The 19,452-nt window shown below is 38.9% G+C and overlaps 1 protein-coding gene across 5 annotated transcripts in view; it reads right to left on the bottom strand.

The window, feature by feature from the left end:
* Positions 1 to 19,452, bottom strand: part of GMDS (GDP-mannose 4,6-dehydratase) — a 405,091-nt gene that overhangs the window by 79,818 nt on the left and 305,821 nt on the right. For all 5 annotated transcript variants that reach the window (XM_068198267.1, XM_068198258.1, XM_068198276.1 and 2 more), the window contains exon 8: positions 3,224 to 3,342. In XM_068198267.1, the coding sequence (XP_068054368.1) occupies positions 3,224 to 3,342 (119 nt within the window). The remainder of the gene's footprint in view (positions 1 to 3,223; positions 3,343 to 19,452) is intronic.

Below are 19,452 nucleotides of genomic sequence, written 5' to 3'. Positions count from 1 at the left end.
CTAATGACTGGCTAGGACAGAATATTATGTTATGTTCTTGGAAAGACCTTTTAGGCTGTCCTGGATTTTCAGCTGTACAAGTTAATGTGAATTGTTAGGAAGACAAAAAACCTAAAAAAATAAAATCAATATTTTTAGTTGGTTGATGAGGCAGCCAGAATCTCTTTTTTCCTGTTCTCTACTGCAGTATCATGATGTGACAGCTAAGATTTTACATTTGCAACTTTCCTTGACAAAGCACAAAGTAGGGGTAGTTAAGAGCCCCTGCACATGCGCCCAGTTTTCTCAGATGTGATATGAGCTCTGCCAACTTTTGTTTGCCATGACATCTGTCCTGGACATTTACTCCATCATTTCACCAATTTTGAAAGGCAGGTTGTACAGCAGTACTGGGAAGCTGCACCATTGCTTGTAGCAGTGGCAAAGGCTGCTGGAAATCCAGGTAAGTTTTTGAGGCTGAAAAATTTCAGAATGCCTACAATCCTGCAAAAAAACCCCAGAAATCTCAGATAACTCAACTAAACTTTGAGGAATATGAAGAAAGGAGCCATCCTTGTGGGAACTTGTTTAGCCATTACACTCTGGTGATCTGGTTCTTAGGTGCCTCATAAACTGTAAAGTAACAGATCAGTGGGACTCACCAGTGGGGTCTCACAATGCTAAAAGGGAGGATTTTTCTGCCAGGCTACTCCCTGAAGAAGATATAGTCAGACTGGAGGAGGTGGGAGTGGAAATTCATTGGGGCTTTCAAAGCAAGGTTGCCAGACAGAGCTTACCAGACAGCTGGCCAAGGACCATGTGTGTGTGCTGCAAAATCATGGGTCAGGCTGACACCTGGAAAAACTATGGAGGTTCTTAACAAAACTTCCCAAATCCTGAGGAATATTTTAAATTTAGTGCAATTTGAAAGATGAGCAATGGCTACAGGATGAGTACTGTGTTGTAATGTTATTCTTGCCTTGGGAGCAGGGGGAAAGAATGGCTGGTTTATCTGAACAGGCTACATGCAAAATGTTCAGAGTTACACCACTGTCAAAATGATCAGCAACAAAATTATCACTAGCACTTAAAATGTCACCTCTGTCCCCATATGCATAGTTATTTATATATCACCTGTAAATGGTTTAAGGAATTAAAATATATTCACAGGAAAGAAAAAACTTTAGAAGAGCCAGGGGGACTAGAAACCCAAGCTCTCATTTCTAAAGCAATTTATGTTCCTAAAAATTCATGTGAGTTCTTATACATTTTTTGCAAATTGCTATTATTGATCAGTAATAAAAATAGGCAACTATGCCTTTGTACACAGAAAATACCTGCTCTACTTCACATTGGATTTATACTGTGAAATTTTTTTGAGAGACCAGTTTGTGACTTACTCAATCCATATACTGCTGCATTAAACATCAACATAAATGACACACAGTCTACCATATGGGGCCATATGTGAGCAAAAAAAAGTAAATGAAAAAGACACAAAGTTTTGAGTGTTATGAACAACTAAATCTAAAGTAATCTTTTAATATCCCCTCTATAGCAGAAGGTATTAATAGAAGTACTTTCACTTTTATTTCTGGCCTTGTTATTTTCTTTAGGTTTTCTTGAGGGTTTAATTTGCTCTCTGAAAAACACACATTGATTTGTCACTCTTGGAAAATGCTGAGACTTCTTAGACCAACACCAAAGCAGGGAGTTCAATTTTAAACTAACGGATAAATTTAGTGACATCAAAAGAAACAGTGATGTGGAGAACATCTGCAAATAAAGACATTCAGCTAGGTACTGAGCTTTATATATCAGCCTCTAATTGTAGATAATCAAAATAAAAAAATTGAAAAAGTTGTTGACCAAACATTCATTGTTGCTTTGATAAATAATATTAGACCGGGACATGGTAGTTCTCAAAATCACAAGAATTCTTACTCATATGGAGCAGTTGAATCTGCTGCATTTTCCTATCCATTCTTACTACTTAGAATTAGCTTATAAACACAAGAAACAAAACTATAAAAAGAGAAGAAAAATTAAGAAAGACAAAGCAATTATTAGAAGTCCTACTATCTCCCCTTTAGCCTCTCAAACCTCAGTACTCTAAAGGTATATGGGACAATGTGTGATCACCAGGACATCTTGCAATCAAGAAATGTGAAAAACATGGAGAGAAGCTTATTCCCCAAACTGAGCTTTTGGGTTAGAAATACTATTTATATGGTCTCTCTCTCCCTCATCAGAATTTCTTTTTCTGGAAGTTGATGCCAAAAATTGAAACCAGACTAAAAACTCATTGAGGAGAAAATGTTATTACCTCCCCAGCCACCCACTGGCTGTTCAAATAATATTGTATATATCTGTGCACTTCTGCATATTTATTGAATTTGTCAAGTTTTTGTTCCCAAGTAAAACTTATTGGCCCTGTCAAAAGTTCACCAGCTGCACAAGTGACTTTGATGGCCTGAGGAACAGCCCTGATGCTAGCGTCATGGAAGAGCCTGTGGCTTTCCTCTCCCTTTTCCAGCTGAGATTGGTATGTTGATGCATGGGGCCCAGAGAAGATACAGAAGGAGGGAAATTGAAAAAATAATAAACAATAAAAATATAAATTACAGAAAGCGCTCACCAAGCCATCCTGATTTTATTATACGGCCTTGGGAAGGAATTTTGTATTTTCAATCGAACTATGTGGAATATGCATTGTAAACATTCTGCACCCACTGCTCAACATTTCTACGGTTTAGTAGGAGAAGAGCTGATAGGAATGTGGAGCGGTTTGCTTCATAAGCCGTGTAGTGTAGTTGATGGGCTGTCACCTGGAAAGAACAGGGCTGGTAGGTGTCACCTTCTCTTCAGATCACAGAGGGTGGGAGCAGGACTGTGGGGATCTGGGGCACAAAACAGAGAATTGGGCAGAAAAGCCCATTTTTCAGGAAGGTGATGATCAGCACCCTGGTACTAACAACCTTGGAGGGACTTCCCCACCCCAAGACAGGGAGAACAAAGAATGAAGACTATTATAAAAAAATTCAGATTAACCTTTTTAATTTATAATCTAGAGGGCAACACTAGACATATCTGCTGTGGCAGTCATTTATGCATAAAAGGTTACAAGGAGAAAGTGAGGGGGGAAAAAATAGAAGAATGTAGACAAAAAATACTGTTTTGTCACAGCAAATGTGAGAGGCTAGAAATGTTCAACCTGTGGCTACTCTCTCATCCTCATACTTACACAATGGTTTTCCCAATGTGCTTAAATGACTTCTCCACAAATTCACGGACACTGTGGACCTCCCCAGTGGCTATGACAAAGTCCTCAGGCTCATCTGTTTGCAACATCAACCACATGGCCTGCAGAAAGACAAAAAAAGTCAGATTCAGTGCACATGTAAGTGGCCTCTTTAGTACATGATATTGTATTACTGCATTTTTGATTTGGAAATAACTACATGTACACACACATACCCCAAGCTGGGGAAATTAGCACTTTCTTTACACAGTGGCTATTAACCAGTTCAGTGCAACTCTGAAAAGAGTTCAATTATTTCTTATTACAGAAAACAGTGCTGTATTTGATTTTCAATTTGTTTCACAGCAGGAGTTTCTGCAGGGAAGACTTTAATATGTTTACTTTTGAACACTGAGACTTGGTTTAGTGCTCATGAGCATGGATTCACTTGTTTAAAGCACTGCATGAATTGACATTGATACGGGGAAAAGATCAAAATTTTGTAATGTTTCAGTCCAGAGTGCTGTTGTCTGTCTGCTACTGAATGATGTCAAACACACTGAAGCATGAAAATATGGATCCTTTTGGCTGCTTCTTCTGCCGCATTTGTTTTGCCTAAGCTGAGATTTTAATTAAGAGTAAGTAAAAAGGTATTTGACTAATTTAATCCAGTTTCCCTACTGATTATGTGTTGAATGTTAAATATTAAAGTACTGTAGAAGAAAGTTTGACACAGGAACAAGAAAACCCTGGTGGAAAAGTGACGCAACCATTAACATCAGTTTCAGAGGACTGTTCATGCAGCAAGAGTTTTGCAGTATTTTTTGAAGCAAAACTTCATCTGATTGCCAACATATTTGCAATTCATGGGACCAGCTTTTAATTCCCACAGCAAGGTCTTTCACAGAGTCCTCTCCCACAAACAAGTAATGATGGGTGGGCGCCATCTCAGAGGGCTGGACAGCTAAGTCAGCATGAAAGCTGGAAAGCAGATGGAAAAGAGGTATTCAAAGACATGTCTGACTTGTCTGAGATATCACCGCAGGTACATTTCAATTTTCTGATGTGCAAGGCAGTGCTCTAGTGACTGGACTGTTTGACTGCATAGGAGCTGGAGGTGTACAGAATAATTATTAATTTAGATCAATCAAAATGATGCAAACGCTTAATTTCCTTTGGAGAGGAAAAGGGAATACCTGTATGGCACGATCCTTGTTTCATAAATAACCAGAAAAGGGAAACAAAATAAATCAACTCTCTCTCCATATGGTAAAAAGTACTGTCATCCTCTCACATTGTAATCCATGATGCTATTTGCATTGACCTCTTCACATCAGCTTTAAAGAAAACAACTTTAGTAGGTCCCTTGATGGTAGTGGATACTCTGCAAATCAGATTAATAAAAGCTTTGGGATAGCTCAGTTTCTCTTGGTAAATACCACCTGAAATATTCAATTTTTCCTTTCTATTCTCAATAAATCAGTGTCCTGCATAGCAAGGCAATACATTTCACTTAAATGGCTATAGGTGCGAGACATTTTTCTTTACAGTTATTATTTTATGCATCTTCCAAAGTTTTGACAAGATTTTATTAACATGTTCCTTTTGAACCTTTTTACTTCTCGAATGTGTACGGAAGGATTGGTTTTGGGCAACTGCTGTGTAAGTCCTTGACATAAATTATAAATTGTACTTTAGGGAGATGACCTGCTGGGCAGGACAATGGCAGCAACTTTATTTTTCCTTTCCAGGACTGAACATCCTAGCCAATGACGCAGAAATACCCAACTGGCTGATGAAACTCATCTTGTGGGGAGGAGATGTCTTAACTTGTATCTCTCATATGAGCTTTTTTGGAACACTGGGGTTTCCCTGCTGATTTGAGAGGTCACCATAAATCACCAGCTTCTGTTTCTTCATGAACGGACAAGCTTGCAAGATTCACAGTAGCAGCAGCTGCACAGAAAGGTAACAGGAGTATCTAAGGTAAGTGCTTGATAGTTTTGGATCTCCCAGCCTAGTCCCTGATTTCACAGACCTTCAGGCTTCCTTAAGCAGTCTAGCTGAAAACAACATGCTTCCTCATAAGAGAGGACACTATTTGGGAAAATAAGGATCTCCAACATTAGACAACCAGTCAGTCGGGTCAGTGGTTCTCCTCCCAACATTGGTGGATGTTTGCTGTACATAATGAACTCATTTTCTTGCCTTGACACAGTAATGTCAGTTACATTGGAGAGAGATGCAACTACAAAGCATCATTTATTGGTAAAAATTCCCCCTTACCCAAAAATGGTACACTGGTTGACTCAACATGCAATTAGCATAAGCACCTGCTACTTACTATGACTGTTGGTAAGGTAATATTAATATGTCTAAGCAGAAGCAGGATCAGACTTCCAACAATTTTTGCCACCCCATCATTTTTAAACACCTCAGTATTTTAATTCCTTTGACACAGCTTCAGTGCAGGCACTTACACTAAGACATTCAACAATCCAGTGAGTATTTAAAATATTTACATATTACTTTTTGTATTAATATGAAATAGAGTTGAAAGTTTCCCTTTACTCTAAAACACACCCTACACTGAAGGAGGCAGCTGCAAAATCCTAACAAAAAAAAACAGCCTTTGACAGTGGACCCAATGAGGTTTTATGCGTTTGGATTTATCAACTCTTGTCTACCATTTCAACAAGCAAGCAATCATTGTCTCAGCAATGAGACTTAAACTGCAGTAAATTTCAACAGGATCAACTTAGAAATGATCAAACAATGCAGAAAGAGTTGTTAAAAGTGATTTTTTCTTCAAATCCTACCAGGAAAGAATGTTTAGATTAATGGTTTCTTGAGAATCTATCACTGTGGGTTCTTTAATTTTTTTTTTGGCATTCACAATTTCTGGCACTTAGAGTTACCTCAATCCAACCAGGTATGAAAAAAATTAACATGCTAAAAATTACAAAGTAAGTGATAGCTCTCTTTTGCTTTGAGGAAGGTGACCAAATGCTGTTGCTTTGAATGGGTCTGCATGAACAGTCTATAAAAAAATGTCAAGGCAAGCCAGAAGACAGAAAAAAACATTCAAGAAGTTCCACAGTCAAAATTATATTTCCTCAGGTACAGCCCATGACAACTAATAAAACATCCATGTACAGGCAGTAGCTATATCCCTTCCCTACATCAAGTGCCAGCAATAAGATTCTCGTCACATCAGACTAATAAAGGTCCTTGACCTATGAATTTCTAGTCATTTCCTTAAAGAATTCATACTGTACCAGACTTGAGGCTGAGAACAAGAGGAAAGGGGGTGATACAGCTCCAGGTTTATTTGTCATTACTGAATGGCTTACTGGTTTTAACAGAGGGGAAAAGCTTTGTTTAAATTTCCACTGAAAGTAATTAATGGTTATTGACTGGCAAATGAAGAACAGGTGACACTCTGAATTAGAAGATAAATGATCTCGTGTTCTAGCGTGATAATGGGTTAGTAATTGCTACAAAGCCTCAGACTAGTGCATCCCATCATAATGCTAGATCATGTCCAGAACACAAAGGCCTCTGTGTGAGAGGTATTCAGCCGTTCACCTCCCGATCCAGCTGCAGAGTGATTTGCTCCATTTATTCTCTGATGGACTGCACAACCGAGGCAAAAGTTCACCCATTCTCACCTTCCTGTTCACATGCTGAACCACATGACCCATGACATGGCTGAACTGGGATAAAAACATTGTCCAGCTTTGGCTCTTGGATATCTTTTAACCATCACAAGGTCATATATTTTAGGAATTTTTCTGGTGCAGGAACTGAGAATTGTGGATTTTCTTGTATTTCTTTGTAAAGGCTTTTTTGGATGGGCTGACAGTAAGTGAAGAAATGACTTGTTTTCAGTTCTGCCACCCTCTCCCTAATTTTTTGCTCAGTCCAGATAACAAAATATGAGTAGATGTTTAAAAGGTGGAGAAGATTACCATGGAAACAATTCAGGCTTCAGCTCTCTTAGAGTAAGACTCTTCCCTTAATGGCAAAAGTGACAAAACATATTTTTCATATTTGAATTCTTTTTGGCTCTGGTCTAGCGAGTCACAAAGTCTAAAGGCACTTCTATGTCATTTACTTTCAAAGACAGAAACCTAAAAGGAGATACGTAACTAGTCTAGCAAGCAGACACACTTTTATGATTATGTGGACTAGGATATCTGTTCTGCATGCCTGAACTCCAGCCTCTGCCAAAATCTTTCCTCTTTTATCTTTCCCCTCTACTCTTTTCTCTACATAAACCCCTGCCAGTAGTAAGCACCATTTTCAAGCAACATATCCAAAACATGAACCAGTCTTCTCCCTGCCCAAATTTCTTTGATTATGAAGTGTTTGTACCTAGTAAGGTGCTAGTAAGCGGGAAAACCCAAGTTTGACTAACACAACACCCCCACAGATACATTTTGTGCATGCCAATGTCACTATGGTTGTGATATGTCTGCTTGTCTCGAGAATCTAGAGTATGTTGTAAATGTGTTTCACCATTAACTTCCAGTCTAGCATCCCAGTAAGAAAACATTTATTAACTGGGCTGTCATCCATGGATAACAAAGATCCGGTAGCTGAGGTTATGTTTAACTCCATATATTTGAGACTTTTGTTTCACTGTCTGCTCTCGCACTATGTATAGTTAAAATGGGCTCATAATCAGATATCTTCATATTCAAGAGCAAAAATAAATTCAACTTTTAAGATTTTAAATCAGTTCATAATTTCTGCTCTGGAAATAAAAGACTTTTTTTTTTCAAAAGAATAAGTATAAAGCCTTTTCATATGTTGCATCCAATTCAAGACCCAAAACAGATATGACTTTACAGGTCCCACAATGGGATAAATAGAAAATGTTCCTGCTGGTACTAATTACTATTGCCTTGCACTGCTACATACACTTGCAGTTTTTTCCAAGACCTATACTGTAAAAAAAGCACTTTCATATGTATTTCTAGGTGTTATGTAGAAAAATTCTGACTTTGTATTTGCCACATATGGAGAAAAAAAAAATCAAACCAAATCAGTAATGTTTACTTTAGGAGATGGAACAGATAGTTGCAGTCTGATGCATGGTGCATTGTCAGCGAGTTTCAGAGGCAAAGAAGCAGAGGCTGGTGAATGTCTAGCTCTACTTACTTACTAGCTCTATCACTGTAGAAGGAATGGGTTACCTCAAGGCTGTCAACAATCAGGGAGCAATTTCTGACTAAGTCAGAAAACATGACCACCTGGAGAGACCCAGCAGTACATTATCACCATTTGTAGAAATTCTGTCTTTATGGTATTCCATACTCTATTGTCTAGAAGTGGGCAGAAGCATTCAGTGGGTTGGATATGGTAGTCTAGTGATCCCAAACACAGCTGTCCTGCTGGGGTCACCACTGAGAAGGAGAATCGAGCATTTTGGGCCAAAGCATGATGAGCCTTTGCAGGGATGTGGGAGCAAAGGAGAGCCTTCTCCCCATATGGCGAGCACAAAGGCCTGGCATGACTGCTGTTCCTGTGTGCATCATGAGGGACTGTGCCACAAAAGAAAGGGCTATTGTACCACCTCCCTCTCTGCATTGTCCCAACTCAACTGCACTGGCATTGATAGAGGCTGCTTGGCATCTCCTGTGCTGAGCGACATGTGGAGATGTCATGCCCACGCACTTCCTGCCTGCCTGGGATGCGAAGCAGTTCCAGATGCCATCATCCGGCTCCTCCTGACACAACCCAGCTGACTGGCTGTGGTTTCTCAAGCTGCTACAGAACTGACCACAATTGATGGTCATGCCTCAGAAAAGTGAGACGGGGCACTGACTCAGAGCTCTGAACCCAAACCGACTCCCATTTTATCTATTTACTCACTTTTGGAGGGGCAGAGAAGGAAAAAAAGGTGCTACACTGGGGGCTGAGTCACCCACATCTGATTGACTTCTGTGACTGTTAAAAGAGTAGGTGTGTCCTGGGTGTACCCCGTAGGCATCAGAGTGTGTTATATAAGGAGATTATGTAAAGACACAGTGATACTTACATATAATACACAGCAGAGGGGGGGAAAAATCACCTTACACATGTTTTGCACACAACAGGGGCACAGCACACATGGCTGAAAAACACCAGTGAAGATGAAGTGCAGCACAAAAGTGTTGTGATCAGAGTAAATTGTAAGCTGCCTCTGCCTGACAGCCAACATACAAAAGTGTTGGGCATGAGCCCATGCTCCCTGCCACAATGGGAGTTCAGTCTAGAGTAATGACTATTGCTTTAGTACTTGTTTCTGACAATGTTATAGGTCAAGGCAAGCACGGCAATGAGACTCTTGCCAAAGAAAACCACAGGGATGTGCTGCCAGGCATGCCGATACTCCCAAGAAGCCAGTGACAGCAGGAATATGGGAGTATGCATAACCAATGTACTACTATGCTTTTTCCCCCCTAAATTACAACCCTTCTTGCTCAGCTACTTAAAAAGCAAGGGTGCACACCCAATAAGTAAGAACCTTACTGGGCTGTCACAGTTTGTACTTGAAAGGCAAACATAACTTCAGGATTAAAGTCATTGTCTATCATTGCAATTGGTGACTTTTCACATGCTCAACCCTTTCTCAAAACCTCCAGCAACAGAGGTACTTCCCAAGAAGGGCAGGACACATGCCTCTTCCTTTCCTCTAAAGAGTCATCATCCTGTTTTCTCAGATTACCAAAAATCACAGCGTTGGTGCAAGATCTGTTGCTCAAGGAACCTCCATTCATGGAAAAACCCCTCTGAACACCATTTGAGTATCCATCAGATCTCATCAGTCTAAATACATTTTGATATGCTTCTTCCTTAACTGTGTAATGCTGAACATAAGGACTCCAAAGTCTGTGTACAAAGTTTTTCCTTCAGCTGTGTCTTTTCTGCTCATGCAGAGGAGACATTGAGTACTTATGACAGTGCAGCTGCTTCCATTCAGAAGAGCAACATTTGCAAACCGTAGACATCGCTGACACAAAAAATATAAAATGGGAACAGATTTGAGATGAAAACAATTTCCTCTGAGAGAAAAAATACATCATTTGATAAGAAACAATGGACAATTTACCTTAAGAATCCCAAGAAAGTAAACAAACAGCAAGTCTCCCAGGAGATTGTATGAGATTTAATAAACTTTCTCAGAAATTTTTGAAGTTTCAGTTGAGAAATTTTCACAGAATCAATTTGAAGCATGCTTGCTGATTTAGTTAAATCCTATGATTTGGCTCTAGAGGTGAACTTGTTCAGAGCACAACTGTGTTCAGGTCCATGATATTTTCTTTCAAGTTGAAAGAGTATAGTTGATACATTAAAAGATAATTATCCAATAATTACAAAGTTACTAAGACAATAAAATACCTGCTAATCTTTGTGGACCATCTCAAATGAAAACAATATCAATGTCTTCTGAAACAAAAGCCCTCACATCTGTAGGAAATACTGTCTAACTTCTCTCTTGTAAGTAGATAGGCCAATTGTTTTACAGATCTCAAGGAGCACTCGTGAAACTTTAGTAGGCAGTTCTATTAATAAAAACCACAAGAATTATAATCCAGATAAACCTTAAAGGTCAACCTTCCCTGTTAACGCAACACGATGTTTCTCACATGGACCTCGGGTGAACACAAAGTTCTCATTGTGTTATCAAAAAGTAGATTACTCCTTTTTTTTTTTCCTTGTGTCACTGAATGTCAAAATATTGTTCTTTCAATATGTGGAAGTATTTGTATACTGTTTTATAACTGATCCTTAGTTGCTAGCTGGAGGCAAAAAAGAAATAGTAAAGCTGCTTGTTGGGAAACTTCAACCAACAATGAAAATTAATATAGTCCTTTTTTCCTGCCAAAAAGTTTTGAACAGATTTTTAGGTCCACAATGGTTTGTTTATTCTTCAAGTGGTTTGATTGGAAGTGACATGTGTGACACAAAGTAAATTAATGAAAAAATACAGAAAGGATGCACATATGCTCTGTTTCTTTCATTTTAATTTTGGAGGATATTGTCGCAATTGCTAACAAAGAGCTTCCTTAAATTCTGTTTAAGAGAAAAGGGAAACAAATTAAAAGGTAAAGAGAGAGGAAAAAAAAAAAAAAGAAAAATCTGAATTGTAGAAAGTATGTGAGTGTTTTAACCACTTAGATTTGAATTACATAGTCAAGACTATAGAACAAATACACGTTTCCCAGGCTCCACCTAGCAGACAATTCGGAAAGATATTTGACCCGCTTTCCTCTCCCTTTTTACCCTTCCAGAATTAATTTTCCCTGCTATTTTTATATGAATGTGAGACAAAATACCTCTTCACAAAGAGGCAGACTCCCATTTGACAGGATTACTCACCGCTAAAGTAAAGGGTTGTACCCAGGTTGTGGTGAGGGCAGAGAAGTCTTAGGGACCCATGCCAGGAAGGGCTGGTTGGGGCCATGATCTAACCACAAGAAAATAGATGAGGCTTTCAAGTCAAGTACTGGCATGCTCACTGGAGCAAAACTGTCAGCCTCAGAATAATGATCACAATGTAGATATTGATCACAAAATGTTTACAGTGCAACATTTGACTATAAAAAGATCCTGGTTCCTGCTTCTAACACCTGTTTACCTCCTATTTCTTTCCGGGATTGCTTAAGCACTTACAGCTAAGCACAAGCTGACTCGTGCTCCTTTTGAGGGGGGTCAGAGGGACAGCATGATCTATGGGCCAAATTACTACTGATCTCCACAAAAACAAAAATGCTGTTATCCATACCACGACTCAGAAAATTATTTTCTCTCTCCAAATCTTCCTTTCCTTTCCTCCTATCTGTCAAAACTGCCTCTGCAGCTTGCTACCTTCTCTACTCCAGGTTTGTAGGTCTGCCCTATGCAGTAATGGGCCCTGACTCAGGTTAAACCACTACATGTACTCAAAAAAAATTGCTAAAAGCAGCAGAGAACTGCCAGAGGACAGGCAGATAGGCCCAGAGATAATAAAGCAGCACTTCATAATGTTTATACATGTCTGAGGGTATAATTTGGAAGGAAGAAGAGTAATCTTTTAGGACAGTAAGAGTAACAAAGCAAGAGCACTGAGACAAAATTTATGAACAGTGTTATTGAGAAAAAAAATGCAGGGAGAAAGAGTGAGTCAATAACATAAAATTAACCTGACATTTATTTCATAATTTATATTTCCCCTCAAATTTCCAGAGTTCTTGCTTCATACTTTTGAACATCATGCATTTTCTCGTCCCACTGCTATGAGTTTCTAAAGAAGTTACATTCCTTAATATTAATCTAAAAGAATTGAACTGAAATGTTAGTTTACTCCTCTTGAGAAAAATATTTATATTGATTAAGTTCTTAAAAATTAGAATCCTTGTCTGAATAATCTGTGTAAATAAAGAGCATGCTATCTTAAACACATCCCCGAACTTCACTTTTTGATTTTATTGCAGTTTTCAGTGCACTGGAGTTGGAAATAAGAAAGATTTCCACCATTAAGTCATTGTTACTTATGAGACAGTCATAAAATTGCATATCAGGCAATGTTTTGCTAACTATAAAAAGCAAGAAGTCACTTGAAAAAAGAGAAAAAGGATGCTAAAGTAATGTCATTCCTGGTACAATGGATTTTTTTCCTTTTCCTTTACCAGAACATTTCAGGTGACAACATTTTGGAATTTGATGCTAAATTCTCTTGGCTGAGTACAGACTGAGACAAGTGCGCGACTTTGATGCCTTGGGGATACGGTAATGCAATACAGAGGGATTTATTTTCTTTTTTATTTTTACCTCATGTCACAAGTTCAATTTTAGGCCAACAGTACCCAAAACGGCCACCATGTGATACAGCAGCTTATGCAAAGAGTCTGGCAGTTTTAACTCAAGCCCTGGGCAGAGGAATCTGCCTCATAGACTTGCTGCCTCAGTGTTAGCACTACAGTTGCTCTGACCGAGTTCCTCTGTGCTCAGGGTCAGGTACCAGCTCATGGTCTCTGCCATTCCAAATTGGGGCATAGAAATCTCAGCCAAAAAGAAGGCAACAGCAAAATGATCCTAGAAACCAAAGGATGTGTTTTAGAAGTCTGGCTGTGCTGTGCAGATGTGAAAAGCATGCTCAAAAATACTTTTGGAGGGCATTTTGCATTGACCTTCCCGTGGCTTGCTCTGGCCATTCTGATTCGACCATCATTAGTAATTCCTGCGACAGCAGTTAGTTGCACCAAATCCTGCATCAGGGAAAGAGAAGGATCTGCACTGAAACCATAGATACAGCTGCTCTCCATGGGCTAGTGTCAGAATGGAATAGAAAATTTTATTCAGTTTGTTCCCAGCAATAAATACGATCCTGGCATCCTGGATAAATCCTTCACATAACAGCATGTGTTCTTTTATGCACCCTGGGAGCAATTCTATTTAAAGCCATGGAATTGTGGGTGTGAGACTGTAAGCACATCCACTTACCCAAAACAAAATTAAAACCTGTCTTATATTAGAGTCAGGAGAGCTGTTACGAAAAATGCAAACCATATGAAGTTTTAAGTATACTTATGTTTTTTATCTGTCTCTGTGTAGCATATACAATTGACTTTCACTGCCTGAGATGAAGTGACGACAAGTCTTTTACCATATTATTACAGAATACCCCAGTAGCATTATCACACTTCAACTTTTGCTTGCAATAAATCTCTGCTACATGCATGTCAAAAGTCATTGCTCATATCACATCCAGACAAATTAAGAGCTCTCCCTCCCCAGTGGACATGAGCGAGACTCCACACACTAGGTATCCTGCCATTAAGGCTGGAATAACTCCCGCAGGTCAGACACTGGGAACAACGTTCCCACACGCATTGCTTGGCAAGGGCCAGAGGTCTGTTCTCAGGCAAATAACAGTGGCACAGGCATGAGTCATTGAAGAATGCAATGGATTTATCACCACAATGACACCATCATTCCTTATACGCTGGTTTCCATATGCAAGTCTCATTCAATTTTTTTTTTCTTCTTCTCAGAGATTTATAACTCAACTACTGAAACATATTTCACATGAACACAACTCTCTGTTCTGTATATTTTTTGTAGTAGCTACACCACAAACCATTACAAGGATCCAGCTATAGGTCCAGCATGCTTATTGGTTTCAGTTTGGTCCAGCAAAATGATGAGCAGTGTTCCAATCTCAGCAGTGTTAATGACTCTCTTTGGGGACTTCACTAAAGCACTTAATCTTACAGCCCAAATTCTGCTGTCTATGAAGCTGGAGTCATAATATTCATGCAACTAGAGTGCTTTAAGAAAGTTAAGGGTAGCACAGACATTTAATCATGAAATGCATTATTTTTTATAAAATTAGATTTGACTTGGCACTTTCATAGCAAAAGGTGGGAATTCAAACATTCTTCCTTAATACTGACTAGCTCTGGACTAATTAAAGATAAAGTAGCAAGGAACTGTAAGGATGAGATCACACAGAAATCACTGTTAGACTACATTCTCCAAAATTCAACATAATAGACATTTCTTGAGATAGTGCACATTTTTTGTTATGATGCAAGAAATAAGTGAGATAACTACTCAGGTAATGAAGATACTAATAACCAAGCCACACTGGTGTCTTTTACTCTCTTGCCTATACTTTAGAAAATTTATTTTTTCCCTTTTTGCAAAATAATTGAAGGAAATTTATAAATTAGCTCTTTGAATATTCTCCCAGAGAAATATTCTGTCCAGCAAACCATGCCTAATTCCAGCTTCATGTGAAATCAATTTAATTAATTTCTACAGCCTACCAACATAAGGGAGGAAAGTGGGATGTGTAGCTAGCTCATGTCACTATAAGTAGCTCTCTGATGCCACAGTCTTTTCTGCATTTGACCCAAGAGGTAGCTGTAAAACCAGGTATGAAACAAACTGTTGCATCACATGGCAAAATAACAACTAAACTTACTATTAAACCTCCTCACTTAGAATTCTTCCCCTTTTCAGCACAAACAAAATAGCAAAGCATGAGACCATGTGAGAAGGAAAGGAAATAAAACCTTCTTGTTGGACATCTTGGAGAAGCATCTAAAGCCTGAGACTACTGTATTCAGACCTCCCTCGAATCCTGCCCTCTCTAGCTGCTACCTCTCAGTCCCCATGCTGACCCCCTGAATCAAGCCAGATGGGACTGGCAAAGACATGTCAAGGAAGTGCTGAAAAGGTGACTTGGGTCTCTGGCAGTTAGTCTGGAGCTCATTTCTTTGTGAAACCTCTGGGGGCTCCTGCTTTGCAATTTCTCAGGAATGTTTAATTCTCCTCATCCTTTTGCTGAGTCTCTCTGGAGAGGTCATAGAGGCCTGTGACATCCCTGGAGGGCACTGCCTAACTAAATTAGCATGAGATAACTTTGGACTCTCTTCCAAACAAGAAAATACAAGGGAGAGAATTTCATTAAAAGCAGAAGACTAGGTGATCCAAGTTAATCCCAGCCCAGAGCTGCTGCAGAAATGTTCTGTGTTTATATTTTGACTTTACTCTCTGTTACAGAGTTCACTGACTATAATGGAAGCTGTGTTAAGTGCACAACTTGACCTCAGTTGACCAAATCTTAGTTTCATAATAAAGACAAAAAGTGTGTTAGGCAGCTCTAAAAGGTCTGATTAGTTACTGTTTTGCCTGTTTGTGTGCGACTACGTAGGGCACTGAGTGAATGGCAAAAGATAAGCACTGATGTACTTTATTCCTTAGATGAGCTTTTTAATCAAGAAACATTAAAGTTTTAACATGCAACACTACTATAATGCATACCTGTGTAGGCTTAGCAAATACAACCAAGTCCCAAACTTGCATTTTGGGTTTTTTTTTTCATGACTTGTATACACAGAGTTTTATTTGGGTTCCTTCAATAGGTGATGGAAAAAAAGACAAGTTGGAGTAGAGGGAATGGCAACATCTGCATGCTGTTCTGCAATAATGTTTCCCATGCAACTCAAGAGCAGGGTAAGACACAAAGGTAGATCAACACACACAGCAATATCCCACCTCATCTTCCAACAGTGTAGCAATCCCAGCAACCACCACAGCAGATAGCTCCAAAACAAGGATTTGATTTTCTATATACAAACAGGATGGGGAGCAAATCAGATTTTTTTTACTTGGGCTGAGGTTGTTACAGCTCACACTAGGGAAACAGGAGATAAAACAAAAGTGTACCCAAAACACCTCATTACCTGAGCTTCATCTATGGGAAAAACTGAGCTGGTGAGACCCAGGAATTCACACTTCAAAATATTGTTAAATATATTGGTAGTAATAAAGTGAGACCACCTAACTCAGTACAATATGAATGAAAACCACATTATTCTTGAACACATGAGATTAGAGAGGGAAATCTTTATTAAATGATGTTTATAAGCCAGTCCTGCATAACAGCATGCTTTGGCTATATTGGGACAAATCCTCCTCCTTCTGAGAAGACAAGAAGAAAAGGAAAAGGTACAAAAGTTCATGCAGTTCACATTAAGGACAACCCAATGTGCTCTCTCCCTTCAGGAAGGAAATATTAGCATGGCCCCTCAGCTATACTCTGAGGGCAGTGATCTGCTGGAAAACATGATTTCAAGTCAGCAGATCTTGGGGCACCAGCAGGCTAAACCTGTCATAACTGTCTCTTTTTCAAAGAAGGACTGCTGCTTTGCCATGGGTGCCACCAAACTTGTACACATGCAGTTGAAAAGCAAATTTTCCCACTGAGCTTTTCCAGAAGCTGAGTGTCTGTTTAGTAAGTGCTTTTCCTAGTCTTCCTCAGAAAGATGAAATCATACTCCAAAGGAGAATGTTATTCCAGCATGGGAGAGAGACTGGAGAAAACGCATCAAAATAACTTCCTTCCACAGTGAATATTCTTACCCACTCCTTAAAGCTTGCTACATCACCAAAATCACACCCTGAAATCAGGCATGTGGGCCCAAATCCAGGCCCCTGGAGTCAGTCAAATCTTTGCTATAGACTTCTGTGAAGATGGAATTTCATTCTCTATGTAGGAGCCTGTCACGGCCAAAGGCGAAAAAGAAAGGGTGTTTTCCACGCAGGCCCTGCTTTTCTACTTTTGTGCCCCTTGGGAAACTGGTGCAATTAGATCCCTATTATTATGTACTGGAAAGGCATATTTGGCACTGCATGTGAGTGTATGTACTTAAAAAACAGAGGGAAATTTTAAATATAACTTACTCTCTTTCAAACACCAGACTTTATATATAAACAGCTCAAAGTTGCTACAGTCTGGTAAGTGAATAATTAGGGAAAAACAAGCATGTGAAATATATTACTAGCTGGCAGAGAAAGAGTGCTAAATAAGATTCTAACCCCTTTTAAATGCCAAAACAAGGGATAAAAATTCATATTTATGTCCAAAATATAACTTAATTTCAAATGTTTGAATCAGAACCACAAGGAAGGAGACTTGGAAGGTGCAAATAGGAAAATTAACCCAAAGAGATTAAAGGTGTGATCTCAACAAATCTACTTATACGTGCATTAAACACATCCTTTATCACAATTAGACTTCCCCTTTTCATCTAACTTAATTCAGAATTCTCTGGTCCTGTGGACAAGACCACATGGGGGTTTAATGCAACTGAACTGATTTGCTGTACTATTTAATCCAGGCTGATTTTCCTCAACCATACCCATCAGCATACTGCACTATGAGGAACAACATGTATGGTGAGTGATAGACTCTTGCAGTTCTTACTATAAACATTGAATTTTCTTACCTTATTTTTTTTTAATCTAAGAGGGCTCAGCTTCTGTTCTGTTTCCTTAAAACCGTATTTTCTCCTTCTCAAGTTTTAACTGGATACATTAGTCTGCATTGCCCTAAATTATCAGCAACAGTATTTTGAAGGATTTACCAGATAATCTGTTTTACCTCCTGAGAAAGCAGCAAGTTATTAGTGAAGAAAATCCTTGCATTTTCAAATTCATCATGCACAGGAGGGCACATCCTCAGATGTCATATGCATATCCTGGTATGTCTGTTAGTCTGTATTGTCTTTCAGATATTTCTGGGTAAAAGTATCACAGTAACCCAAATAATTTTCATCACATCTGAACTTTTACATGCCTCACCAGAACACACTTAGATAGGGAGGAAGGATTTTGTCTTTATGTCGCAGGGCAAGAAAGGAAGATGCCTTTTTTTCCAACTCCCCCATCAATTCAATGCCTGGAGGAGAAACAGGAAAGAAACCATGGTGACCTCTCTGAACTCAGGGAAGCAGCTGCCAGCTCAGCAGGAATAGCATTGCTGATGGACTCTTGTACCTACCACTGGAAGAAGCCTTTAAGCCTTTCTTGCTCTTCCTCCCCTCTCTCTTTCCTTCCCTATCTGTGACATCTTCTATCTCTAAATTATACAAATGGAAGAGCAAGAGAGAACTTTCAGAAACCTCAGAAGTCAACTTGTTATTAGACTGGATAAGGAAGTCACAAAGTTAAAGTTTCCAATTATCCATACAAAATCAAAACAATATAATTGCTGTAGTGAGCAAGCAAAGCATAACTTTGTTTAAGGAATGATTTATGTATCATTTCTACTTTCTTGAACACTTTGTCTCTTGACATATTAATGTTATTTCTCTCAGAATTCAAACTTCCAGAAAAATGTTTATGCTTCTAAAAAAGATTTAAACTTGGCAGATGTGAAACAAACTTATGTCTCATATGTAGGGAAAAATTTCACACAAAAGGAAAGTGCTGACTTTTCTAATTCTAGGTTTAAAGGTACCTTTGAACGTTTCTAGCCGGTTAACGCAATGAAGTTCAGCAACAACTTATTTCCTCTACCTTTGAGAAAATGAACTTACTAAAAGAACAGAAAGTAAAACAAATAAATATGGTGAGGGGATTTTTTTTTTAAGATTAAACGTGTGAGAAAGTCAGGGAAAGCAGAACACAGGTGATATCCTGATCCTAAGTATTTTATTACACTGATTAACCTTATGCATCAAAGGGGACTCATGCACATATATGAGGGGGAAATACAGCCATGTTCCAGTACCAACACCACATAGAGATGCCACACGTCACTGAAACATGACTGCTGGTCAGTTAAGGTTTCTTTTTGTTTTCCTTGTTGTGAAGCCAAAGTAAATGTATCATCTTAAGACTGGGTAGGAAGAGCATTAAGTGAAAGCACTTACACTTGTGATGGGTTAAGTGCACACAGTGCATCTGCT

The sequence above is a fragment of the Anomalospiza imberbis genome, chromosome 1 (assembly GCF_031753505.1).
Source record: "Anomalospiza imberbis isolate Cuckoo-Finch-1a 21T00152 chromosome 1, ASM3175350v1, whole genome shotgun sequence".
In the NCBI taxonomy this organism is placed as follows: domain Eukaryota; kingdom Metazoa; phylum Chordata; class Aves; order Passeriformes; family Viduidae; genus Anomalospiza; species Anomalospiza imberbis.
The sequence above is the reverse complement of the archived record's forward strand: the minus strand, read 5'-3'. Positions and strand labels throughout refer to the sequence as shown.